The sequence below is a fragment of the Grammomys surdaster genome, unplaced genomic scaffold (genome assembly GCF_004785775.1).
Source record: "Grammomys surdaster isolate TR1022 unplaced genomic scaffold, NIH_TR_1.0 164, whole genome shotgun sequence".
Lineage (NCBI taxonomy): Eukaryota > Metazoa > Chordata > Mammalia > Rodentia > Muridae > Grammomys > Grammomys surdaster.
This window is the reverse complement of record NW_021604612.1, coordinates 5,155,659-5,183,194: the sequence shown is the minus strand read 5'-3', so window position 1 is coordinate 5,183,194 and position 27,536 is coordinate 5,155,659. Positions and strand designations below refer to the sequence as shown.

The 27,536-nt window shown below is 47.8% G+C and overlaps 1 protein-coding gene across 3 annotated transcripts in view; it reads right to left on the bottom strand.

Moving 5' to 3' along the window:
* Taok3 (TAO kinase 3) overlaps window positions 1-27,536 on the bottom strand; it is a 154,184-nt gene that overhangs the window by 36,383 nt on the left and 90,265 nt on the right. For all 3 annotated transcript variants that reach the window (XM_028765382.1, XM_028765383.1, XM_028765381.1), the window contains 5 exons: window positions 26,396-26,487; window positions 20,634-20,727; window positions 19,197-19,278; window positions 10,178-10,345; window positions 7,844-8,050 (listed from right to left, as the gene is read on the bottom strand). In XM_028765382.1, coding sequence (XP_028621215.1) covers window positions 7,844-8,050; window positions 10,178-10,345; window positions 19,197-19,278; window positions 20,634-20,727; window positions 26,396-26,487 — 643 coding nt within the window. The remainder of the gene's footprint in view (window positions 1-7,843; window positions 8,051-10,177; window positions 10,346-19,196; window positions 19,279-20,633; window positions 20,728-26,395; window positions 26,488-27,536) is intronic.

Here is a 27,536-nt window from a genome sequence, read left to right as displayed (position 1 = left end):
GAGGGAGGGAGGGAGAAGGGGAAGGGGAGAGAGAAACTAAGGTGGGGCTGTATGTCTGTCTAATTGAAGACACACCCATTTCCAGGACAGCAGGGAAGGAAGGCTGCTTGGTTTCTATTTTATTTGATTTTATTTACTCATTTGGAGACAAGGTCTTGCTGTTGTAGCCTGGCTGGCCTGGAACTCACAGAGCTTCACCTATTTCTGTTGCATGTCTGGGATTAAAGGTGAGGCCAGTGAGGCCACTATACCTGGTTTACTTGTATTTTGTCTTTTTGGGGCAATCGTTCACTTTAATACTACCTGACATCCTCAGGCCCAAGAAATAAATTTGTTAACGTCCAGTATCATCACACTGAAACAGGCTTTAGTTCCTCAATGAACCAAACGAGCAACTTTAAAGTAAGGGGAATGTGGCTGGAGGCCTGCACCGACGCACAATGCTGTGCTGCCTGCACTGGTCATTGTCCCCTCATGTCACTGGCCCTTCGAGTTCAACCAATGTAACTGATGGCCACTGCACAACGTCTGAACCAGGCTTGATATAGAAGTAGCCAGGGAGTCATTTACATAGAGTAAATGCCTGTCAGCCATCCAGGAGGAGCTGGGGGCTGATGTGAAGAGCTAACGCCACTCTGCCGGCCTCAGTGGGTAACGGTGCCTCTTACCCAGTCTCAGAACTTGCACTTGGTCCCCAGGATCCGCTTGGCGGAAGGGGAGAACCAACTACTGTGGGTGGTCTCTGGCCTCCACATGAGCACTGTGGAGCCGGCCGGCGTGCACAACCATGTGCCTGCCAAGCAAGTAAAACGCCGTCAAGTATTACCATCTAGCAACACAGAGAACGGCTGCTTGAAATTCTAGTGGGATTAGGGGCTCATTTTAAGTCCATGTATTTTAATCTGGCAAATCTACAATGTGTGCTCATTGTAAAATACAACAGAAATACTTCCTCAGATTAAAAAATCTGCTGGTGGACTGTGGGTAGGATCTAGTTACCGCTTGCTCAGTCCCTCTGATAGCATATGCAGTAAATGTTTTTCCTTAAATTTATTGTTTATTCAAAATAATGTGTTTGGAAGCAAGGGTCTTGCCATGCAGCCCAGGCTGGCTTGAATCTATGGTCCTCCTGCCTCAGCATGCTGTGCTACGATTCCATGAGGGTGGCCATGGCCTGATAAAAAGGAATGGTATTTTTATACAGCAGACTGACATATATCACATGAAAGGCACAAACTTATGTCCTGGCCTTGGTCATCATGTACGTGTGTGTGTGTGGGTGGGTGCACACGTGTGCATACATGTGAGTGTGTGTGCACACGTGACAGCATACATGGAGGCCAGAGTCATACATTGCTGTTCCAACACTGTTTTTCGAGGCAGGGTCTCTCATTGAACTTGGAGCTTGGATGGGCTGTCCAGTGAACCTCTGAAATTCTCCTGGCTCTGCCACCCATGCTGGGTGTATGCCAGGGGCCTCTGTGCATGCTAGGTAAACACCCAGTCACTGAACAACACCCACACCCCCACGGCACTACTTTTATTTAGACTGCAGCTCCACCTAAGACAGAAATGCCTTGTGGTCGTGTGTCCAGAACTCACAAGATCTTGGCTGCGACTTTGGTCCCTCTCCCTCTGGACTGCCGTGGGGGCTGGGTTCAAGTTTATCCGTTCACCTCCTTTTCTGCCTCAGACAGTGGAATTTGAAAAACCCATCTCCCTGGCACTTGGCCTGAGGTGTGGCACTTAGTAGGCACTTGGGAGGCGATGGCTCAATACGGTCAGGAGGAGAGGTCTGAGGAGATGATGAGAACATGAGACCTTCGTCTTGGGTTATTAAAGAATTCATACTCATTCATACTCATGTCTCGTCATACTCTGTCCTACAAGAAAGCTGTGAAAGAGTACCAAACCCCACGGAGTGACCCAAACCAGCTTTTCTCTGGCTGGAGCCGAGGACAGACAACCTCACTGCCTCTCTGTGGACACATGGCCAACGAGCTTGCAGCCCCTACTTTGCTTTGCTCACTTCAAAATGATCACTCTTGTTTTCTCCTGTTTTGTTTTGAGACAGGGTCTCTGGGTGTAGCTCTGGTTGGCCTGGAACTTGGTATGTAAACCAGGCTGGCTTCAAACTCAGAGACCCACTGGCCTCAGCCTCCCCAGCGCTGGGATTATAGCTGTGCAAATCACTCTTGGCTTCACTTCATCCTTTTAAAGGACTCCTGTAGTGGGCATCATCACGGCAACCCGAGGCTGCTGGATGGAGCCGAAAGGGAGCCGCAGAAATGAACCAGCAAGCTAAGGAGGGAGACGTTAGGAAGCAAGGCTGAAGTAGCTGCGGTAGGCCCTGCACCTGATCCGCACGTCTTCTCTTCATTTGCTCTCTGCTGAATGTGAGTGGAAGCAGCAAAGACCTGGCCCTCTGTGCAGCAGAAGTACACAGACCACAGGATCAAACTGCACCTAGGACACCCTAGCCCCTCGGGGATTTATCTTCCTGCTGCAAAATTGAGTAGAGCTGGTCTTTGGTTTTCAGAGAAGGCAATAGGGCTGGTGAGAGATCAGCAGGAAAAGGCACTTGCTGCCAAGCCTGATGACCCAAGTTCTATCCCTGGGACCCACATGGTAGAAGGAGAGGACACACAGAAAGCTCACCTTTGATCTCCACATTCATGCTTTGGTGTGTAGTGCATGTGCACACAGACACACTGACACAGATAGACAGACACACAGACACACACAAAATATCCTAGAAGTGAGTTCACACCATGGCCTGCACATACCACACACACACATAAGGACACAAAAGGACAGAGCACAGGAGTGAAACCTGGGTGATGGGTGACAATGTCATACTGAAACCCGTTACTCTGCATGATAAAGAATAATTCAGGAAGCCTAAGGGCAGGTATACTAAAGGAGCTGGTGAATTACTTGTGTGGCCTAAGTATTCTCTTGCTCAGTAACACTTTTTTTTTTTTTTTTTGCACTATTTTTGGTTTTTAGAGACAGGGTTTCTCTGTATAGCCCAGGCTGTCCTGGAACTCACTCTGTAGACCAGGCTGGCCTCCAACTCAGAAATCCACCTGCCTCTGCCTCCCGAGTGCTGGGATTAAAGGCGTTCGCCACCACTGCCCGGCTCAGTAAACACTTTTAAGTTTGAGCTTTTTGATCAATGGATGGTATTATAAACAGTTATGAGTATCAGAGTTCAGAGGTTTCATGGTCTATGGTCAGTCTGAGAATCATCTGCACATATGCAAGTACACACACATGCATAAATAGCGAAGCTGTAGTTGATACACACATGGGCATTTTTAAGACCCGGATTTGATGAGACGGTCAGCTTCCAGGACGGTAGGTGGGCCGTGTATTGGCCCGCTGGCCATGATCAGGTGACCTGTAGAGTGGGGATCTGGTTTCTGCCTATGAGTGGAGTACTGTGGACTCTGCTGGCTTACCAGGGTCCACTCTGCTTACCCTTTGGTGTCAAGCATGCTACCGTCTTCTTCGGTGTCAGTAGGCAAACTCTAGTCAGTTAACTCTTTCAAGCCTTCAAGGCAATATTGAAGATTATCTGACACTCAAATGCCCGTTTCCCAAACCTTAACTACCGTTGAGTGTCTGGTTTCAAATTTGTCATTTACTCACTACTCAGCCTGTAGTTACTGATTGACTACACTGTACCCAAAACCCTTCCAGGGGCTGAGGAATTTTCCATTCTACTCATGGGATATTAGACAAACACACGCGCGCACACACACACACACACACACACACACACACGTATGTTATGATATAACATAATAATATATGTAATTATATACTCATTTTTTTTTCTGGTGCTGGGGATTGAACCCAGGACCTCACACATTCAAGGAATCCATGCAGTACTGAGCTGCGTCCTAAGCTACCTGTCTTATACTTTTTGCATTTTTTTTTTTTTAACATTTATTTATTTTATTTATGAGTACACTGTTGCTGTCTTCGGACACACCAGAAGAGGGCATCCAATCTCATTACGGATGGTTGTGAGCCACCATGTGGTTGCTGGGATTTGAACTCAGGACCTCTGGAAGAGCAGTCAGTGCTCTTAACCGCTGAGCCATCTCTCCAGCCCCCTTTTTGCATTTTTTATGTATGTTTGTTTGCATGAGTTTGTGTGTACCCTGTATGAAAAGGTGCCCATTGCCTGGAGCTGTTGTCACAGACAGTGGTGACTTGTCACGTGGGTGCTGGGAGCTAACCCAGTCCTCTGCAAGTGCAGCTAGGGCTCCCAGCCACTGGGCACTCTCAGGGTCCTTGTTTACTTTTTGAGGCACAGTATCCCTGCGGAGCTAGGCAGGACTTGATCCTGTGACCCTTGAGATGCTGGGATGGCAGAGGGATAATGAGCTTCTGCTGCCAAACCTGGTCTATGATGTAACTGTGTATAGTGACAGACACTAAAAAGGGAACTATTAGGCTAACGAGACAAAAGTTAGAATGGCAGCTGTTTAGTGGCTTTTCTGAGACTGAGGACATAACCCAGGCAACCTGGGGTCTGTCACGCAGAGCCACACCCTCCGTCTCTTTGTGGTTTCACGTGGGAGCTGAGCCCACTGTGAGTGGGAGCTGCCACTGCACAATGTTCCCTGGTGCCTGTATTCAATGACTCAGGCGGGAAGAAGCCTCTAGATATAGCTATTTTCACCCAGCTTGAAGAACTCTGAGGAGACAGAGCCACCTGTGGCGTTGGCTATGGTGTCCAGAAGGCTTGTGCCTCAGGTCAACTTCTTCTGAGCTACTCGCCCTTCTCCGTCTTGTAGGCCATCATCCCAGGGGAACACCAACCAGAAAAAGCAAAAACCCACGTGCTGGAGAGTGGGTAAGAGCACTTATGGTGGGCTGGAGAGACGGCTCAGTGGTTAAGGGCACTGGCTGTTCTTCCAAAGGACTTGGGTTCAAATCCCAGCTCATAACTGTCGGCAACTCCAAGATCTGATGCTGTATCACACAGACACAAACAGGCTGGCAAAACACCAATACACAAAAACCAAAAGTAAATACATTAAAAAAAAAAAAGGGCACCTATTGTTTTTGCAGAATACCTGGGTTTGGTTCAGTTCACAGCTGCCTATAACTCTGGCTCTAGGGATCCTGATGGCCACTCTGTCCTCTGAGGACTCCTGAACGCACATGCTTACATATAGCCAGCCTCACACACATACACATAAATAATAATAAATAAGCATACACAGAAGGAAAATCCTGTGTTGTTTGTCCAGCAGCCTAGAAGATTCGCCCTTTTCTAATGCTTCCCCTTGTTCTCCATAGTCAAGGGGCCCCAACGGGTGATAGGAAGGAAACAGGCAAACCTGTCAGCACCCGTGAATACAAAGTCTCCTGTTTCATTTTCTGCATTTTTATTTTCTGCCTCTCCTCCACTGTGTGTACACATGTGTCATAGTGCGTTGGTCAGAAGATAACACGGGAGGCTTGGGTCTCTCCTATCCTGGGGGCTGAACTCAGGTCAAAAGGTTTGGCAACAAACATCTTTATCCACTGAACTCTCTTCCTGACGGAAAGAAAGAAAAAAAATGCCAAGGGGGGTGGGGCACTGAAGAGATGGCTCGGAGGTTAAGAGCCCTTGCTGCTTTGCAGAGGACTCTGGTTCGGTTCCAAGCACCCACAATCACCATCACCAGCAATTCCATTTCCATGAGAGTCAGACGCCATCTTCTGGCTCCCATGGGCATTGTGCGATACGGTATCTATAGACAATATGCACTCATACCATGAAATACATAGAAATCTTTTTAAAACAATGACAGAGATCTTTATAGTTGTATACTGTGGACAGTTTCCCTCAAGCCAAAGCAATGGCTCTGAAGTAAGCACTAACTTTTTTCATAAAGAGTTTTAACTTATGACGTAAAGGTTTGTATAGTGTGAGCATTCTGCTGGTTCCGTTTGTCTCACTATGACAAGCTGGGCTCATCTGGGAAGAGGAAAGTGACAAACCGCCTCCATCAGACTGGCCTGTGGGCAAGTCTGTGGCACGGGTATGTGTTAGGGTCCAGGCCACTCTGGGTGGTGCCAGTCCAGAGCAGGTGGCCCTGGGTGCTATAAGAAAGCAGGCTGAGCAAGCCAGGGGGAGAGAACTAGTGAGCAGCACCCCTCCATGGTCCTTGCATCAGCTCCTGTCTGCAGGTTCCTTCCTTGGCTTCCTGAGCTGCAGAGAGCTGGAAGATGAAATTAACCCTTTCCTCCCCAGGTTGCTGTTGGTCACAGTGTTTATATCACATGGACAGAGAGCAAATCAGACAAGCACCCTTGATCAGCGCCGTCCATTTAAAAGCCAAAGCCGGTTAGGGAGCTGGCCTAGCAGGTAGGGGAGCTGGCTGCCGGAGTCTGATAACCTTGAGGCATCCCTGGAACCCACATGGTGAAGGACAGAATCAACTCTGCATGTCTTCCTGATCTCCACATGTGTGCTGTGTCATGTGTATGTGAACCCTCCCCACCAGACAGACAGAGAGACAGACAAACCAACCTGCAAGTATAGTTAGCTGGCAGAGAGCTAGCTTTAGAAGAATTATAAACAGTAAGTTCTAGAAACCACAGGGAATGAAAACCACCTGCAAAACAGACAGCACTTGGGGCTGTAGCAGCCACCCCCAGGACTTGTGTTGAACTGGGGGACTTGCCCACGGCAGGATGGATGCCACCAGTGAGCTCCATCTCAGTCCTGGTCCACTGCTGTTGCCTTTGGCTTTTGGCTTCTTATTTTCAGACAGGGTCTTGGTAAGCTGTTCATCTTGAACTTACTATACACCCCTGGAAAGCCTTAGACTTGCCATTCTCCTGCCTCAGCCGCGTGAGAACTGTGAGGCCTGGCTCTAAGTTGTCTTCCGACCACTCACATCCGGGAAGCTCTGAAGTGTGAAGGCCCCTGTGTACAGAGGGTAGGACAGCGTCTCCCAATGACTTAGAGGTTGCTTTTTTCTTTTCTTCTCTTCCTTTTTCTTTTCCTTTTTGTTGTTGTTGTTGGGTTTTCTTTTTTTGTTTTTTGTTCTTGTTTTTTGTTCTTCAAGACAGGTTTTCTCCATGTAGCCCTGGCAGTTTTGGAACTCTGTAGACCTTGAACTCAGAGACCCTCCTTCCTCTGCCTTCTGAGTGCCAGGACTAAAGGTATATGCCACCACCACCTAGCTTTCTTTTCTTTTGTTCAAAACTGTATTTATTAATTTATGTGCCTGAGTGCTTTGCCTGCATTTATGTCTGTGCATTGTGTGTCTAGCATCTGAGGAGGCCAGAAGAGGGTGTCAGAGCCACTGGACTGGAGTTACAGATGCTTGGAGCCACCATGAGGGTGCTGGGAATCGAACCTGGGTTAAGAACAACTGCTCTTAACCTCTGACCCACCTCACTGGCCTGTTTTTGTTTCTTTTGCTTTTTTTTTTCTTCTTCCCCTTTAGGACAGGATTTCACTGTGTAGCCCAGGCTGGCCTACTACTTTTTCTTTATTGTTTCTCTTTTTTTGTACCCCCCTCCTTGCGTCCCCGGCCTATGACTCCTGATGTAACAGAAGGCAGGCAGCCTTGAACTTTCGGCAATCCTCCTACCTCAGCATTCCAGGGGCTAGGATTCTAGACACTGTGGCACTGGGATTCCCCTGACCATTCTGCTTGATGGTGCCAGCCCTCAGAGCAACCGGAGAGGCTGTGCCTAGCATGGTCTTGTGACAACTCATCACAGGAAGTCCCCTTGATGCTCTTTTTAAACCATGTTTTGGTTGCTACTCGGAAACCCAGCCTCCTGAAATCAGCGCGCCCTGAGCTGGCTTTGCCATGCTTACCTTCTTGTGTACCACGGAGGAGCTGGAGCTGACTGTGCCTTCATCCTCCTGCATCACGATGAGGTCAGGGCTGCTCTCGTCCAGGACCTCCTGCATGCTGTTCACGCTGCTGCTCCGGCTGCCTGTGCTCACCGACACACTGGGGATGGAGTGGATGCTACCCAGACTGTCCACCTCTCGGGACAGGTTGCTTCCTTGCTCACTGTCCTGTTAAAAAACAAACAAACAGGCACTGGGGTTACAAAACGAAATACCCAGGGATCAAGTGCTGACCAACTGACAGGACCACTGAGTACTGGATTCTTCAGCCGCAAACAGCTTTTCTGTTGGTGTACAAGGTGTGTGTGTGTGTGTGTGTGTGTGTGTGTGTCTACATGCATAGTAAACATAGGTCAGTCCTGGGTGTTGTTCCTAAAGAGGCAGTCATCTTGAGTTTTGAGACAGTGTCTCTCACTGGCTGGAAGTCACCAAACAGGTGAAGCTGGCCGGCAGTGAACTCCAGGGATCTTCCTGTCTCTGCTTCACCATAGCTAGGATTACAAGCAGGCACCATGACTCCTGTCTTTGTATTTATTTGTTTTAATGGGCTCTGGGGATGGAACCTAGGTCCTTGTGCTTGTATAGCATGGGGCTTAGCAGCTCCTCACAGGTCTCTCTCCCGGAAGATCTCTGGGGACACTACCACCATCAGGAATCTCAGTCACTTCCACCCACCCCCAGGGCCACTCTGGACGTGCTACCATCCCTGGGTTGCCAGGGCTCTCCCCGAACTTGCTCTGAAGACCAGGCTGGCCTTGAATGCACACATTATCCTGCTTCAGCCTCCTGAGTGCTGGGGTTACAGACGTTTGTTTCCACACCCATTATTAACAACTCTATTTTAATAATCCATTTTCTCAATTAAAGGGAAATCAACTGTCTATACCAATCAAGAGACTTTTTTTTTATCTGTCTAACTCCTATTTTTGAATCTTATTATTGATAAAATACTTTTGTATCATTAAAGTTGAAAAATAACACTATGTTCTCTCTTCCTCACTATTTAGTTCTTTTTCTAAGATTTATCTTGTATGTGTGTATTGTGCATATGTGGGTATGTATGTGCATGTGTGTCTATGTGTGTCTATGTGTATGTGTGTGTATGTATGCATGGGTGTATGTGTGAATTTGTGCAAATGTGGATATGTGAATGTGTGTGTGTCTATGTGGATATGTGTATGTGTGTGTGTCTATGGATGTGTGCGTGCCACAGTACAACTTGGAGGAGTTGCCTCTCTCCCTCTACCATGTGGGCCCTAGAGGTCTAGCCCAGGCTGGCCCCTTTACTGGCTGAGCCATCTGGCTGACCCTCCTCCAATTCCTTAGTTGAGTGAGAGACCAAGAAGCCGCCTTTCCTTTGAAAGCTGTCCTGGGTGCTCTGTGCCGAGAGGAGCAGACTTTGATTCTACAGGCCCCACACTGGAGCAGCCTCAAACCCAGTCTTACTCTTCCTCCCTGCCTCTTTGCTTGTTTGAGACAGGGTCTCACTTTGTGGGCCAGGCTGGCCCCAAGTTCAAGAGGCAGGAGTGCCTCAGTCTTAAAATGCTGAGGCTGACACACTTCCGGGACACACAAGCTCAACTGTTCAGTCCCTCAAACCTCACCACTCTCTCTCTTTCAGTGAGAGCCACGTGCTAGCAAGCCCCACCCCCGTTCCCAGGGACACTGCCCTTGACCACTCAAAGGGACAGGCTCCTGGGAGGTCTCCCATCCCAGCTCGCGTACACTCTGCTGCCAGGATCAGCCTCCTGAAGCAGGGCACTTGGTGAGTCTAAAACCCACCAAGCCCTGGTGGGGTGGGGAGCAGCCTCCGCCCTAGCTGAGGGCTGCCAACAGTGCGGGCCTGGGGGAGGAGCCGGGTTTTCTTTAGGATGTGGTCCCTGGTAGGTTGACAAGCACCAGTAGCCGGTCTCACGCTCACATGTACATGGGCAGCAGTACTGGACTCAGTGGGTTAAAAAGCAGCTATGTGGGTGGTCCTGGAAGAGCTGGAGGGGAGAAGGGGCTAAATGTGAAGGAAAGGCTCACGTGTAATCTTCAAACTAAAAATCTATTTTGAAAACTGTGCTATGGCCGTTCCTAAGTGTCCACAGTCGCATGCTCACCAGAGCCCTGGCTCCACCCCAGTCCTGGGGCACTTTCTCCTTCCACCTAAGTGAGAGCTGCTGCCATGGGCCTGCATCCCAAGCTTCTCTCAGGGGAGAGAACGCCAACCACGTCCTCATCCTCCAGAAGGTTCTCCCAGTGCCAAGTCTGGAAGTGTCTCCCACAGAAGCTGAAACCGGGGGGACCTACTTCTTCTTCTTCTTGTGACTCGTTCAAGGGTCCGTTCCGAGTCTCCTGGAAGAGGATCTTCTTCATTTTCCTGTACTGCAGGTTGTCCAGCTCTCGGACAGCATCCTTTGTCCTCTGTATGAGGTCAATGAGGACCCTCGGTGGCCGCTCCCTCCGGATGAAGTCATGCTGAAAAACAGGGGGGAAACAGGTGGTGAGCAAGTTCTCTTTAGGTGCAATGTATGGATGTTAGCGGGCAGGGAAGGGGGAGCATGTTCAGGGACCCTAGATGAGATCTGGAGGCTGGTGTCCCTCACGGAAGCCCCCCACTGACAGAGAGATAACAATGCTTCCTTCTACCTCCTGTCCCTTTGCAGACTCCAGAGCGGTGGGTCTCAACCTTCCTAACACTGCCACCCTTTAATACAGTTCTTCCTCCTGCTGTGGTGACCCCAACCGTAACATTCTTTGCTGCCACTTTGTAACTGTACTTTTGCTACTTTTAGGAATCGTGATGTAAATGTCTGATCAAAAGATGATAAGTGACAAGTGACAAGTGACCCAGAGGGTCGGGACCCATGGGGTGAGAACCCCCGCTCTAGGGTCTCCACAGGAATTACTGCTGTGTCTGTTTTTGTTTCTGTTTTTTTTTTTTAATGATTTATTTATTTCTTGTACATGAGTACACTGTCACTGTCTTCAGACACACCAGAAGAGGGCATCGGATCCCATTACAGATGGTTGTGAGCCACCATGTGGTTGCTGGGAATTGAACTCAGGACCTCTGGAAGAGCAGTCAGTGCTCCTAACTGCTGAGCCATCTCTCCAGCTCCAGTCTGTTTTTGTTTTGCTAAGCTAAGTAGTGGACAATTTTAATCCCAGCACTTGGGAGACTGAGGCAAGAGGATCTCTGTCTCTGTGGATTTCAGGCCAGCCTGGTCTACATAGTGAGTTCCAGGCCAGCCAGGGATCATAAGACCTTATAATAAAAAATTTTCTTTTTAATTATAATTACTTACGGTATACAATGTGGTACTTTGGTACAGATGGCAAGGGATTTACTACAGAGAGGGTAGTTACCATACCATCATCTCTCACTCCTGTGTATGAAGCAAAGGTGTCAAAACCCACTGCCATCAAAATTCACAAGACACCTACAGTCTTCAGCCCAGACCTTAGGTCTCAATAGTCAGTTTATTGCATGAGTAAAACACTGGGTCTGTGTCTCAGCCTCCCCAATTCTGTTTTACACATTTACTTGTATGTGTGCACAGATGTGTGTGGAGGTCAGAGGACAACCCACAGGAGTCAGTCCACCCCTTCTGCCATGTAGGCCCTGGGTATTAAACTTGGGTCTTCAGGTTGAGTGGCAAGCCCCTTTACCTACTGAGCCATCCTGTCAGTCCCAAATCTCATTCCCATCCCTGAAACCATCTTTCTACTTTTTTCTTCTGTAGCTTTGATTTTTTTAAATAATGTGTGTACATCCTACATGTATGTAATGTTGTTCGGAGATGTTTTTTGTGTGTCTGGCTTATCTCACTTGTGTAATGCTTTCCAGATCCATTCATGCTGTCACATACAATAGGGTCTCTCCCTCTTCTGCCCTTCCTCTCCTTTAATTGAGACAGGGTCTCATGTGGCCCAGGCTGGTCTTGAACTTACTATGTAGCCCTCTGATGCCTCTGCCTCCACATCCCAAGTGCTAGGCTTACAGGTATGTGGCACGATGCCTGGCTAGGAACTCCTATTCCAGGCTGAACACGACTCTGTTGTGTGCTTGTATGTCACAGTTCCCTTGTCCCTCAGTCCACCGATGGTCGTGTGGGTGCTTCCACACCTTGGCTGCTATGGGTAATGCTGTAGTAACCATGGAATGCAGACATCTCTACAAGATAACACATCCCTTTCTTTTAGATATGAACTCAAAGGACGGAATGCTGGGTCAGATGCAGTCCTGTCTTTGCTTTTGTAGTTCTCTTGGGAAGCAGGACACTGATTTCAACAATTCCTGAGTACTTCTGCTGTGGATTGACGCTATCTCCTGAGATTTACTTCATTATAGATATAATAAAAATTACTAGAACTTGGGACTAGAGAGATGTTAGTGGCTGGAAGCATGGGCTGCTGTTGTAGAAGACCTGGGTTTGGTTCCCAGCACCCACAATGGCTCACCACTGCCAGTAACTCCAGTTCCAGGGGATCTGATGCCCTCTTCTGGCCTCTGTGGGTACTGCATGCATATAGTATACATCCTATACATGCAGACACCTACTCATACTTGTAAAATAAAATAAAACCCTTTAAAAATCCTTTAGTATTGACAGACTGTCCCTTCTGAAGCCGAGCTGGGATGAAGCCATGCCTGGCCCGTTTGCACTGCCCTCCCCTTTCTCTCACTGGCTTTGGGAAAACAGACTTGTGCAAATCTTGTGTCCTTTCTCTCAGACGCACAATGAAGAATACTGCATGAGCTCGCTCACTGGTCGTACAGTTTAGACTGAAAATGCAGCAGCTGCTCAGTCTACAGAGGTCAGGGTTCCTGCAAGGCTGCCTCTCACTAACGGGTAAAGCACCAGGGTCTGTGAGGAGCAGCAAGCACCACCTTGATCCCCTGCTGCCCTCAGAACTTTGGATTGTGGGTGATACCTCTGTCCTCAACATTCCAGACTTCATGCTATGTGATGATGTGGCCCTCACCTGAATCTATCTTCTGAAACCCGGAAGTACTCTTAAATGCCTTTTAACATCTTAAATGCATCTCTGTCTATTCCTGCTTTTATCTCAGACCTGGTCTTTCCTGCTTCCCCTCCGATCAGTGCACAGCACATCTGGGAGGATGCTGGCCCTGGTCCTACAGCCACCACACCTAGGTTCTGCTCATATTCTTTTTGCCTGCACTTCCACACCCTTGGCTGCTCTCTACACCTCCAGACCCCTGTAAGAGGATAATCTGTTGACCAGGGGTGGTTCATGCATGGAATCCCAGTACTTGGGAGGCAGAGGCAGGAAGATCTCTGAATTTAAGGTTAACGTGGACTACAAAGTGAGGCCCTGGCCAGGCAAGGCTACATAGTAAGACCCTGCCTCAAACAATAACAAAACAATAACTTTATTGTTCTTTAAAATGTTTAAAGATTCAAATAATATAGAAAAGCACTTAGAAGGAAATAAAGATGTGATTTCCAAATAATTTAAGCGTAATCTATAAAAATGAAGATGTACTTGAACTTAACAGAATTAGAAGAGAAGTAAAATAATTGCTTAATTCTAGTTATTTCTTTTTGTTACTAACAAGGCTATGTGTTCCTAAACTCCCCTTTAAAATTAAGGAGAGTTATGGATTTGAAAGAAATTGAGGGTTGAAGTGGGGGTGGAGGCAGGGGCTGGGTACACGGGAAGTTGGAAGGACAGGGAAAGGGGGAAATGATGTAATTATATTTTAATTTCAAAAATTAAAAAATACAAATAATCTGCATACACGTGTGATACAGTAAATAAATAAATGAGGTGTGTTAAAGAGAGGGCTGGCAAGACGGCTCAGCAGGGGAGGGGCTGGCTGCCGAGACTGATGATGGCCTGAGCCTGACCCCTGGGACTCACATGGCAGAAGGAGAACTGACTACACGTACCATGTGTGCTGGGGAATCATGTGTGCACACTCATGTGCACACAACACGCACAAGCACTCTCTTAAAATATATAGGTGTGATAGAACACTTCCAAAATGAGAGAAAATTAGTAAAAATATCATAAAAGCCTTAAGAGAACAGAGTTACCTTCATTGGAAAACTATTTTTATCTGAAAAACAGAATAACTGACTGACTCCCAGACCCAGTCTCCCAGTTGCCTGCCTTCTTTTTGTTTTGCTGATGTTTATGATATCACATTGTGATTTTTTAAAACATTTCAGTATTTTACTTTAGTTCTGTACTTAAATTATTCAATGTAAAAGTGACATTTTAATTTCAGGAAGAAATATGAGAAAGATAAGAGTTATTAAAGAATATTCAGGAATAAGTAGTTAGACAGCTGGAGAAAAAGTGGGAACCCTATCTCTCGCCTTTTCAAAATTCATGCAAGACTCTGTTCAGCATAGAGAATGCCAATGGACTCTAGCAGTGTTTCCAGTTCCCCCTGAACGTTAGGGGATGGATATGTATGTGTGTATGTGTGTGTGTGTGTGTGTGTATTTTTTTTCCCCTAAGGAAACTGTGTGCTTTGATAGGGATTTCACTGTTTTGGTGGGGTGGTCATTTTTACAATAGCAGTTCTACTAATCCATGAACATGGTATGTCTTCCCATTCTCTAATACCGTTCTTATTCTTTATTCAGAGACTTAAAGTTTTCTTCCTTCCTTCCTTTTTTCCTTTATGAGTATGGGGATGAGCCATAGACAGTTGTGGTGCTGGGGACTGGACCCTGGTGCTGTAGAAGAGTAGCCAGTGCTCTTAACTGCTCAGCCCTGAGAGCTGAAGTTTTCATTGTAGAGGCCTTTCACAACCTTGGTTAGGTTTATTCAGAACTATTTTTGATGTTAATATAAATGGAAGTGTGCCCATCACCTCTTTGTTTCTTGTTGGTAGACAGAATGACCTCGTGATTTCTAACGCTAATTTAAAGACTAACAAAAGTTCTAGTACCAGGCACAAGATACCTTTTTGAAATGGTTGGTCAGGGTAGTGTGAGTGACCAAGACAATGCAGATTATATATGCAGCCTTGGGTGGATCCCCAGGGATAAGGGTGGACTCCTATTGCTGAAGAACCTCATACTTAGGACACAGGAATCCTACAATTTAGCTGGATCTGACCTGAAAGCCTCCTTCCTGTGGTCTAGCTTCTACGGTTCCAGAAATTACTATGTAAGCTGCCAAGGGAGAAAAGCAATTAAACAGTCCGACCCAACAACACCTACGAATCGTGACGATTACCAGCTTGACAAGGTATTACACCCTTACGGTGTGGTAAGTGGCACTCACATGGTGATGGCCATCACCAACACCTTGCTAGACCAGCATGATTCCTTACTCCACTCAGATGCTTTCCTTAGCAACACAGATGCTTTCCTTAGCAACACAGGTAACTGCAGCTGACATCTCTCATCAGAGTTTTTCACAGTAAATGAGATCGTCATAGAAAACTACAACTGGACACGACGCAGGGATCAATAGATATGGGCACCGAAGACCCAACACACAAATCTACATCACCGCTCCTGCACCTGCCGCTCAGGGAGCACCACGGTTGCATCTGCTGCTCAGGGAGCACCACGGAAGAGAGGCAGAAAGGCTGTAGGAGCCATGATCCCAGAAGTCTGTTGTGAGACATTCTCTCCTGGGAATGTCAGGGAATGTTCACAGACAAGGCCAGGACTATGGCACTATCGATGGACGCTAGTGTGGAAAAGGGAAGACCTTGTGAGGGTCCCAGCCCTGGACAAAGGTCGACAGGCAACCGATGACTGCTGGGAGGAGGGAGAGCGAGCCTCTCCTAGGGATGAGGCCAGTGTTAGCATCCAATGCAGGATGCCCAGCCTTCAAACTACACACTACCAACAAAAATGGCTCAGCAGGCTGTATTTTATATACTTGTGCATACACATACACATATATACACATAAACACATACATATATACATATATATACACACATATATGTATGTGATGAGAATTCTGGATTCTTCAAAAAACTCAGAAATATTTAAGAATGTATTATCATTTTAATCCCTGGTCTGGGGATATGAGGCTGCTTCGTAGCAGCTGACTATGATTTGCCTCGTGCTCTAGCAGAGGTGTGGTTTTGCCAGCTGCAAATAGGTTCTGCGATTGTGTGAAGTTTGGAATTCTGGGGACTTTTCAGAGGGTGTATAAATGCTAGGGCCCTGAGAAGTAGGGTCAGTGTTTATTGGTTGTTCAGGGGTTGGTTGTGGCTTGTTAATAGTTGTGCTCAAAGAAGAAACTAGAAGAAAGAAATCAGATTCAGGGATCTCTCACTCCCTCTCTATCCTTCCTTCTCTACTATCTAGGGATAGGGCGTCAATCTGGAGGGACATAAACAGTAGGAAAAAGAAGAACCCACAAAGTAGCCAAGGCCAGCTGCATGTGTATGTAATAATAATCAAAAAAAGGCTATGAACTTGTGGTTGGGGACATCAAAGGGGTTTGAGGAAGGAACCTGGGAAATGCTTGTGGGAGGAAAGGGACTGGTGAAAGAGAAGTAATTATTTTTATTTCAATTAAAATGTTTTTAATTTCAGAAAGAATGCTAAAGTAAAAGTAAGAAGGATGTTTACAAGATTCGCTATAGATTAGTGCGAAAGAGGCAAAAAGTAGCAGATAAATGAGAAAGATCCCAGAGAGGCTGGGGAGAGAAATGGGCTGGCTGCTTAGGGAAGAGACTCGTCTAAGTGACAAGAAATGAAACCTAAACTACAGCCAGAGGGGTTGCTGTGTGTGTGTATGGATGTGTGCATGCATGTGCGTGTGTGTACATCTCCATTGGGTTGCTGTGCATGCGTGCGTGTGTGTATGTGTGTGCATGTGTATGTGTGTACAGCTCCATTGGGTTGCTGTGCGTGTGCATGTGTGTGTTCACCCATGTATGTGTGTGTCTGTGTGTGTGTGTACATGTGTATGCAGCTGCATTGGCACATGCTGGCTTTACAGGGATGAGGCCCTAGCTTTGACCTAAGGACTGCCTAAGGTCTCCAAACGAAATGAAGACAACCCAAAACTGAAAAAAAATTCTATCAAATAAGAAATCCAGACTAGAAAGACAACGGAAGCAGTGCAATTCTGACTGCTCGAACTTGGCCAGAGGGACTGTAAACAGGGCAACCTGGGTATCATTCCAACTTAAGACCCACTTCCCTTCCGAGAGTGCTGTCTCTTAGGACACTGACAATCACTGCAGGGGCAGGCTGTAAGGAGATGAGGGGCTGGGAATAAGTACACAGCTGGCCACTTTCCCAGCATGCACCAGTTCCTGGGTTCAATCCTCATTGTGTAGCTGTTTCCTCCTAGATTAAAGCCTTCCAAGCTTGTTAAGATGAGGGATGTTTGAGGAAAGGTAGAACAGCATGTTCCAAGCAGAGGTAAAACACTCAATCCTACGAGGAAGCAAACAACTCAGAGGTCTCAGGAAATCCTGAAACTGAGCAGACTCACTAGACTCTCCCTCCCTACCATGCACAGACATTCAGGGCCACTGAGGATCTCTTTCCGAGCAGCTGAGGTACCTGGAAAGGACACTTTCCAGCCTGCTGAGCTGCCTGCAGGCTGTGCAGTGGGCTCCAGGTGTCAGCTCTGTGACCTGTCACCTGTCCTGTGGTGGGCTTTGCTGACGTAGCTGACTGAGTCATTTCTAGTCCTGTAACTCCTCACGCATGTTCCTGTAAGCATCTGCAGTAAGACTCATGGTTCACCTAGCCGGACTTGGGTCTGTCTGTCCTCAGATCCTAGCTGCAGGGATAGCCAGCTGCCTGTATCTTCACAGGTGTAGTGTCACACAAAAATCCTCAGTCCTGGAAAAACATGATTTTATGTGTCAGCGTGTGTGTGTGTGTGATATGTACATGTACATATGTGTATAAGTACACATGGTTGTGAGCACACCTGTAGAGATTGGTCGAGGATGTTGGCTATCTTGCTCCTCCATTCCCTGTCAGATCCCTTTGAGACAGGGTCTCTCACAGAGCATGGAGCTAAGGCTTGTGGCCTCCATGTCCTCCCTGTCTCTGAGGTTACGGGTTCATGTAGCCCTGTCCTGCTTTCCATGCAAGTACCGGGTTTCGAACTCAGGTCCTCACACTCAGGCATGAGTGCTCTGACCACTGGGGCATCAGAGAACCAAATATAATCTGTGTCTTTATGTTACATGTATGAACAGTTACAATTTGTGTTGTTTGTGTGGGTGCTTTGCCTGCATGTATGTACGTCTGTGTACCATATGTGTGTGCAGTGCCTGCAGAGGCCAGAAGAGGGCACTGGAGTCCCTGGAACTGGAGTTACAGACAGTTGTGAGCTGTCGTACGGGTGCTGAGAACTGAATCAGGGCCTCTGCAGGAGCAGCCAGTGCTCTGCACTGCCGAGGCGTCTCTCAGCCCCACAGCTGTCACCTGTGAGGAATATGGTCCTTCTCAGTCTTTCTTATAAACAACCAAGGGACAAAACTGCTCACAAAAGCATCCATTCTGAGAATGAAATGAACACCAGGACTGAATGAGCAGACGCACACAGAAGAGGCCAGAGAGCCGGCAGAGTCTCCACAGGAAGGATTACCATCCACCACTAGAATGCCGACACACCACAGGGTCATCACTAACATCAACACACAGCGAAGAGGGAAGGGAGGCTCAAGTCAGACCAGTGTGCACTCATTACAGACAGCCAGAGAGCAAAGTGGGAAAAAAACACTACAGAACTGAAACCTTCTGTTGTTGAGATAGGTTCTCACGAAGCTATGGCTGGCCTTGAACCACTGATGCCCTTACCTCCAGAGCCAGGTGAGATGCTGGTGTACTCCTATAACACCAGCACTGGGACAGTGGAGGCAGGAGATCATCCATTCAAGACTGGCCTGGGCACATGGTGATTGCATACTTGACACTTGACAGCTCATTTGTATGACCTGAGTGCCTGTTTTTAGATTGTCACCCTACAGCTTCCCTGCTTGGATTTGACATCAACCTAACTGAGATTTGCAGAGTCAGCACTGGCACCACTGGCCAATCATCCTGGGAGCTCACTCAAGTTCAGTCAAAAAAAAAAAAAAAAAAAAAACCCTGGGACTGTGGAGCAGGGAGGAGAAATTGACTATTCTAAGGCAGAGCAGGAAGGTGGGGAGGAAAAAAAATCTACCCATAGGTGGGACGGGGGAGAAGAGGATGGACGTGGATCCTGACAACCTTCCAGTTTTTATGCCTGTTTCCATCTTTGCATGAGCCAGCGTGTCACAGTGCTCAGCCATGGAGAAACTGACTATCTGCCCCCATGGTCAGACCCACGCCCCTCCTCAGATGGAGACTAGAAAAGTTACCCGTAACAGTTCCACAGCAGCTGGTCTTTCCTGAGGTATTTTGTGCAAGCAGTAATCAACGAATCTCCTGAAGGAGTCTGTCCTGTGAGAGCAAACACAGCAAGGAGAGCAGTGAGTGGCTGTGGACCTGTGGTGTACAAAGGCAAGGTGCACGGGAGAGAAGGCTTTGCAACTTAGAAGATTGCATGTGTGTGCGTGTGCATGCTGTGTGTCTGTCTATGTGTGTATATGTGTGTACATGTGTGCACACGTGTGTACACATGAGTGTGCATGTGGTGTAGAGACCAGAGGTCAGCATCAAGTGTCTCTTCCAATTACTGTCCACCTTTTTTTTTAGATGGTTTCTCTGTTTAACAGCCCTGGCTGTTCTGGAACTAGACCAGGCTGGCCTCAAATTTAACAGAGATCCACCTGCCTCTGCCTCCCAAGAGCTGGGATTAAAGGCATGCGCCACCATGCCTGGCAATCTTATTGTTTTGAGGCAGGGTCTCAATTTGGTTAGACTGGTTGGTCAGCGGGCTCTACAGATCCTCTCTCTGTCTCCCCACACTGGATTCCAGGGTCCAGCTTTTGCGTTGGTTCTGGGGACTGAACTCCCATTCCTGTGCATGGTTAGCAAGCATGCTGCCGACCAGACCATCTCCCCTGCGAGAGGCTCCTTCTTTCTGTTAGACATTTTGAAATATCAGCAGACCCGGACCATGTTCAAGCTATGACATTGGAAATTAATTTTTTTTAATTAAAGCTCATTTCTGTCCACTCCTGTTAGACAGCTTACTCTCTGTAACTCTTACGGCCCAGATCGTTACAAACATGCCATGGTTTTCAGACAAGAACAACACATCTTTTGAGTAGATAGTAAATGATCTGTCCCAGCCCGTTCTGAAAGACATAGAGACAAACTATGACACCAGCCAGGGCACCTCACAGATGCTGGGAACCGAAAATAAAGTCAGGTGTGAGTGGTGCCTCCCACCGCTCAGGAGGCAGAGGCAGGTGGGTCTCTGTAGGCAGTCTGGTCTGCATAGTGAGTTCTAGGACATCTAGAGCTGCCCAGTGAGACCCTGTTTAAAATAACAAACAAGAAAACAATGCCCCCCCCCAAAAAAAACCCACCAGCAAACCACCACCACCACCAAAAACCTAAAGATGAGATAGTTTGGAACCAAGGGATGAGGTATAGGAGGGAGGTAACAGGGTGCATGCACCCAGCATGTCCCCAGTGAAGCTTTAGTTAAAGTGTGTATGTGTGCGTATGGGTGTGTGTGTGTGTGCGCGCGCACGTTCATGTGTGCACACAAAGGTACACTGTTTGTGAGGCACCTGTTCTTAGTACTGTCGTGATGGAAGAAAGCAATGGCATTCTAGGGCAGACTTTTACTATGTAGCTGGATGAGAAGGGCAGACCCCGCAGTGAGTTTCCTGGCCACGTCTTACCATTCCCTGGACTGTAGCGTGGGGGAGTCATTCTGAGCGATGTGGTAGAGGGCGCTCATGGCGTTCATGTTGAAGAGGGGGGGCTTCCGCTCCGCTGGAAGAGGAAGGAAACATGGTAAGCTTTTCCTGAAATACCTCAGGTAGGTAGTGAAATCAGGACCATCCACGACACACCATCTGCTCACTGTACTCTCAGGGTCAGCTCAGAGGAGCCACGTGCCAGCTGGCGGTCACTCACTGTCCGCTGGAAGGTTCCCAACGGAACCCGTTTCAAAGTAATGGGAGAGAATTTCCTTATTTTTTCATAAGTTCTGCAAAGATTGGTGTTGGGCTGTTTTCCAGTGACAAGGTGTGAATATCTGTGTGTGTATTTTAATTAAAAAATACATATTCATTAAATAAAATCAGGAAGCAAAGAAAAATAGAACAAAACTATATTATTATGGGATAGAGGGGTTGGAGAGACGGCTCAGTGGTTGAGCACTGACTGCTCTTGCAGAGGACCTGGGTTCAGTTTTCAACACCTACATGATGGCTCCCAACCATCTGTTAATTCCAGCTCATGGGACCTAATGCCCTTTGCTGCACATGGCATGTACACAGTGTAGTAAAAATATGGGGAAAACCACTTATACACACAAAATAAATAAATTTCTTAAAATAAGGGCTGGGAGTGGTGGTGAATGCCATTAATCCCCGAACTGAGAAGGCAGAGGCAGGTGGATCCCTGAGTTCAAGGCCAGCCTGGTCTACATAGTTAGTTCCAGGACAGCCGGGGCTACACAGAGAAACCCTGTCCTGAGGACAAAGAAAAATGAAAGAAAGATAAAAAGAGAGAAAGAATGAAAGGAAACATATCATTGTGGAGTGGAACAGATGTTTTATTTGTCTTTGTTCGTTCATTCATTCATTCATCCCTTTATTTGTCTGAAACAGGGTCTTACTTAGCCAGGAGGCAGGTGTATCTTTGTTTTAAATAGTGAGTTACAGCATAGCCAGAAACACATAGTGAGGCATTGTCTCCAAAATAAATAGACAAATAGAACTTTTAAAAAAGAAAGTGATGATTTGGAGTGTTTTTTGTTTGTTTGTTTGTTTGTTTGTTTGGAGATAGGGTTTCTCTGTGTAGCCCTGGCTGTCCTGGAACTCACTCTTGTAGACCAGGCTGGCCTTGAACTCAGAAATTCGCTTGCCTCTGCCTCCCAAGTGCTGGGATTTAAGGCACGCACCACTACTGCCTGGCTTGGGTTTTTTTCTATGTAGCACTGACACTCACTCTGTAGACCAGGCTGGCTTCGAACTCTGATCATCTATCTGCCTGCCTCTACCTCCCAAATGCTTGGAGTGATTCCTTAGACTTTTGAAAGGTATTTACCTCCTTCATGGTCTCCTAATGCACTTTGATTACAGTGCCCTGGGAGTGTTTGCTGAGCCATGTCTGTAGCTGCCTCTGGGATGGCCTTTTAGGGTCTTGCGAGGGTTTCTTCCCTCCTTCTGTCCTCCCTTCTCCCCCCGTCTTCTCTCCAGGGTCTCTGACACAGTCCTAGCTGGTCGGCCTCCCCAGTAGCTGGGATCACACATGTGGATCAATCACCATGCATTACTGACTGTTTACATGCATCAAGCAGAAACTGGTTGAAACTGCTCGAAACTGGTAGATGGTGTGTGAGCTGTTCTTAGTGAGAGCTGTGTGGACAAAGGTTTTGAGCAGGGGAAACAGTTGCGTTTCGGGGCTGCTTTTCAGGAAGTGGAGTAAAGGTGTTTCTAGAAGGTGATCTGGCAACCTCAAGGTTTTAAAGCACAGGGAACTAGGAACTTGTGTGTGGCTTCCCATTCCCCCAGCACTAAGTTCAGCCCCCTGAGCAGAGCCTGCTGACCTCCACTAGCCCTGTTCTGAGAACACGGGCTTTTTCCCATCTCTTGAGCCGTCTCAATCAAGCACAGGGCATTTCTCGTGGATGGTTTCCATCCAGACTCTAACTTTATCAGATTGATTCCTTTTTTAAAAAAAAAAAGTTTTAATTAAAAATTTGTTTTGGAGATGAAGTCTTGCTGTGTTGCTCAGGCTGGTCTGAACCTCTTGGGCTCAGTGGTCCTCCTGCCTGTCTCCCTGTCTCGGCTCTGGCTCACTCTGACTCCTCTGGTCTTCTTCCTTGTTGTGGCTTGCATATGAAATGCTCCCACAGGCCCATGGCATGCCTCAACACTGGCTTCCTCAGCTGGTGGTGTTCTAGAAGGCTGTGGAACCTCCTGGAGGTGGACCCTCACTGGAGGAAGTGAATCACAAGGGGCAGAGGCAGGAACAATCTTCATCTTGTTTCCAGTGCCGAGGACTCAAGCTTGGGAGGTTGTCCCCACAAAGTCTGCTGAATAAATTAATGAAGGGCAGCCTAATGCAAAGAGTTTTTGTGTGGGCTGCCGAGATGGCTCAGTGTCCTAGGTGACTGCTGCCAAACCTGAGGACCTGAGTTCGATATCTGGGTCCAGATGGTGGAAGAGGAGAAATCACTCTGGCAAAGCTGCTTCCTAACCTCCATGTATGTGCCATGTCACTCACAAGTCCTCCCCCAACCCTCCAGGTAGACTAGAAAGATAGAGAGGTAGACAGACATACAGACATAGAGGTGAGGAGGAGGAGACAGCCTGCATCAGAGACCATGTGATGGGCTCACCATCAGAGGGATAAGGAAACTCCCAGGCACAACCCGAGCTTCTCAGAAGAACACTGACTTGCATAGGAGAAACGGTTAAAAAAGGGACTAAATAAAGAAAACAGAAGTTTAGAAAGAGGATGTTGGAGCTCGGGATGCAGCCTGCTTGGTAGTGCTTGGTAGAGTGCTTGCCTAGCACGCATGAAGCCTTGGGTTCGATCCCCACACTGCACACACTGGGTGTGGTGTAGCATGTCTGTAATCCTGGCACTTGGGAGGTGGAGACAGGAGCATCAGAAGCTCAAGGTCAGCCTATGTCACACAGTGATTTCAAGGCCAGCCTGGGTTACATGAGACCCTGTCTCATAAGAGAAAAACAAACCCAAAACTCAGTAGTAGACAGCACCAACTTGGCCTTGAAGTCTACATGGGAGCCCAGGATGAGCAAACAATGTGCTCGGGGACAAGCCATGATGGCCGCCCTCAGCTGCTGTGGAAAGCACTGCAGCAGAAAAGCCAGAGCCTGGAGCCATCCTCCGCACACTGGATTTGAAAGGTCTGGTCTACTTTTGCGTCCTTTGCTGTACACACCCCCGGAGCTAGCTGAGCCTGGTGCTGAAGGCTTGTAATCCCAGCACTGTGTAGGCTAAATAAGAAGACCTCAGGGTCTTCAACAGTGAGACCTCGGCTGTACAGTGAGACTCTGTCTCTAACCAACCAGCCAGCCAGCCAGCCAAGCAAAACCAGCATTATAACCACAGTGACATGGCTTGTCACTGAGACAGACCACCACAGAGCAAAGGCCAGAGTCTGCCAGCAGCCCACTTCTCTGTAGTGAGATTTTTCCCACAGGTGTTTTCTGTTCCAGTGGGGAGGGTACAAGCAGTGCAGACATGCACAGCAGGTCCCGCAGAGTCTAGAACATTTGTCATCTGGTCATTTCCTGGGAGCTCATCACCGCATCTGTGGAGCACAGCAGGTGGCCTAAGTCTGCAGTGCAAAGCCAGGGCTGGTGCTACCTGTGACCAAGGACCTAGGGGTCCTTCTTTTTGCATGTGTGGGTTTCCGAGTGTGTATGTTTACAGGTGTGTAGGTGTGCTTTCATGTGTGTTTGCATAAATATGGCATGCATGTGTTCTCACGTGTGCATGTATGTGGTTTGCACACGTATGTGCATGCAGATGGAGGCCAGAGACTGGTGTCAGTGTCCTCCCTGACGGTGCTCTACGGGGTCTCTCACTTGAACCCAGAGTTGTAGATTCAGCTAGCCTAGCCAGCCAGCTTGCTTCAGAGGCCACCTACTGCCTCCTCCTGAGCGCTGCAACTCTAAGTGGGCAGCCAGGCCCTGCCCCTCGCTGGGAAGGTGCTGGAGAGCTGGTCCTGATGGTATGGCTTTGGGAGAACAGGACCTACCCCTTGCCAGGTGCCACAGACAGGAGTGCTGGCCCTGACGGCCTGGGTGCAGCAGAGCTGTTGGGCTGACCAACTCAGCTACCACCCAGTCCCAGATCCAGGACTTGAAGTTAGTCCACCCCAGTGTCTACCCCATCTATGCACTGTTGGAGTGTACAAAAGGGCCAGTCTTGTAGAACTAAAGATGCAGGATCTCCATGACACAGGGCAAGAGGAGAAGATCTAGGAAGAAACCCTGTGAGGCTCTAGTACTGAAAGTGTAGCTGAACTCAGAGGCCTCGTACCGGAGCAGTGACTCACTGCAATGAACATCTGCAAAGGAAGCCGTTTGGAGAAAAGGGTGTATTGTGTGACACACCGTGACACACCGTGACACACGGCCACTTCCATGGAGAGATTCGTTTGTTTGTTGTGTTGTTTTATTTACGGGGGAGGTTGCAAGGGCAGAGGGCAGACATGGAGGGATGGGGAGGTGAATGGATTGGGGCACACGATGTGAAATTCATGAAGAATCAAAAAGGAAGTTAAAAGCAAAGCAAGGCAGAACAAGTGGGCAGCCACACCCACATCAGAGCTGGGGATATGAACCTGGACTTCAGGCCAGGTAGGAGGGATTTTATCCACTGAACTGTCTCCCCAGCTGGGAGTCCATGTTTTCTTAACCAAAAGGACACAAGAATAGGAAAGCCACAGAAAGTTCCTGTTTAAGGGAAAGACAACGGTGGCATCTTTGTGGATGTGCCATCTGGAACAACTGGGTTCAGGGGGGTCAGCTTAGTGGGTTGCGTCTAACAGCTCTGCCTGGCTGTGCTAAATCAGAACCAGTGGGCTATACTCTACTTAGGAAAAAGAGGTGACCCAAGGAACCCCACTCTTGGAGAAGTGTGTTTTGCCTTTGAAGAGGCAGACGTTTCTTATCAGCAAATCTGGTGGGCGGCCATAGCTGCAGGTGACACTGACTGCTTCTAGCTACAGAGTTCCTATTGTGTGCCAGGCACTCACTGTCACAGGCATGGCCCAGACACCGTTCACGGTCACCAGAACCTGGCAACTAAGGAGGAAACCGATGCACTTCCCAACTGCTGGAACCTGTGCACACCACCACACTTGGTGTGTCTGTGTCTGTGTCCATGTGTGTATATCTGTGTATCTATGTGTGTGTATGTCTGTGTATCTGAGTGTGTGTGTACGTGTGTGTGTGTGTGTGTGTGTGTCTGGGTCTCCCTATGTGGATGCTGGGAACCAGTTAAGGTCCTCTGGAGAGTAGCAAGTACTCTTAAGCCTGAGCACCTCTCCAGTCCCTGGGGACAACTGTCAGGCTGGTGTATCTTTTACTATGAAGTTTTCCTCAAGACTCTACTCTATACTTGATAAGTCTTCTAATATTTCCCCCAGTACGGCTGGGATAGAAAGTAAAGCAATAGGGTTATTGTAGAGTCAGGGTGTCGGATGCCTCAGGTCAGGACTGTCTCTCATGTATTAGCACTTCCTGGTTTATGTTTCAGTGTTTGCTAACTGCATATGTATCTGCTCAGACTCTTTAGCATGGAGACATAGCAGAAGGAACGCTTTTCTGTGGCATACAACCGCCTGGCCAACCTACAGCTGTCAATCACCGAGACAGGGTGGGCCGAGTTAACAGAAGAGCATGATGAGGACCAACCCGCAGAAATCCAGCGAAAGCTCCTCCTTACTCACCCAGCTCTATGCAGGTGATGCCGAGCGACCAGATGTCAACCTTCCCGTCGTACTGTCCTTCGTCCATGGCTAAGATCACCTCTGGGGCCATCCTGACAAACGCAATGTGCAGACCTCAAGTTGTCATACAAACGACATTTCCCTTTTATACAACTACGCAGTACAATAATAGATTTAAGGGTATTCAAAGTATTTTTAAAGGTATTTAAAAGTTTCTTTCTCCTTCATTTTTCTGAAAACTAAACCTCAGTCCTCTGCAAGAATAGCAAGCAACTTTAACTGCTGAGCCGTTTCTCCAGCCCCCATTTAAAGTATTCAATGTTTGTTGTGGTGTTATTCATAGAAGCCACATATTGAAGTCAGTCTGGAAAATCAACACATGTATGGATAAGGCAAATGTAGCTCCTGTACACAATGGAGGCACCTGTGACCTGGTTGGTCCCAATGAGAATGGTCCCTATAGGTGGACCGATTTGAAGACATGCTCCCCCAGCTAGTGGAACTGTTTGGGAAGGATTAGAGGGCGTGGCCTTGTTGGAGGTGGTTCACCACTGGGGGTGTGCACTGAGGTTTCAAAAGATTCCCACCATTCCTAGTGTTTCTCTTTCTGCCACACAGTGAAGCCTTACGATGTGAGCTCTCAGCTATCCCTACGACCACACCCACCTGCCTCCTGCCACGCTCCCTGCCATGGGAGTCACAGACTAACGCTCTGAAATTTTAAGCCCCAAATTCAACACTTAAAAAATAATTTATCTGTATTTTGTGTGCACTGATGGTTTGCCTGCATGTATGTGTGCGTGAGAGTGTCAGATTCCTTGGAACTGGAATGGCAGATGGTTATGAGCTGCCATGTGGGTCCTCTAGAAAAGCAGACAGTGCTCTTAACCACTAAGACACTTCTCCAGCCCCCAACCCCCACTTTTATAAAATAAGTTGACTTGGTTATGGTGTTTTACCATAGCAACTGAAAAAGAACCGAGACGTGGGGAATGGAGAGAACTGGAGATCATCATGTTAAGTGAGATAAGCCAGACACAGAAAGATAAATATAGGAGGGAGAGAGGGACAGAGGGAAAGAAAGAAGGAGAGAGGGAGGGAGGGAAGGATGGGGGTGCAGAGAGAGGGAAGGAGGAGGAAG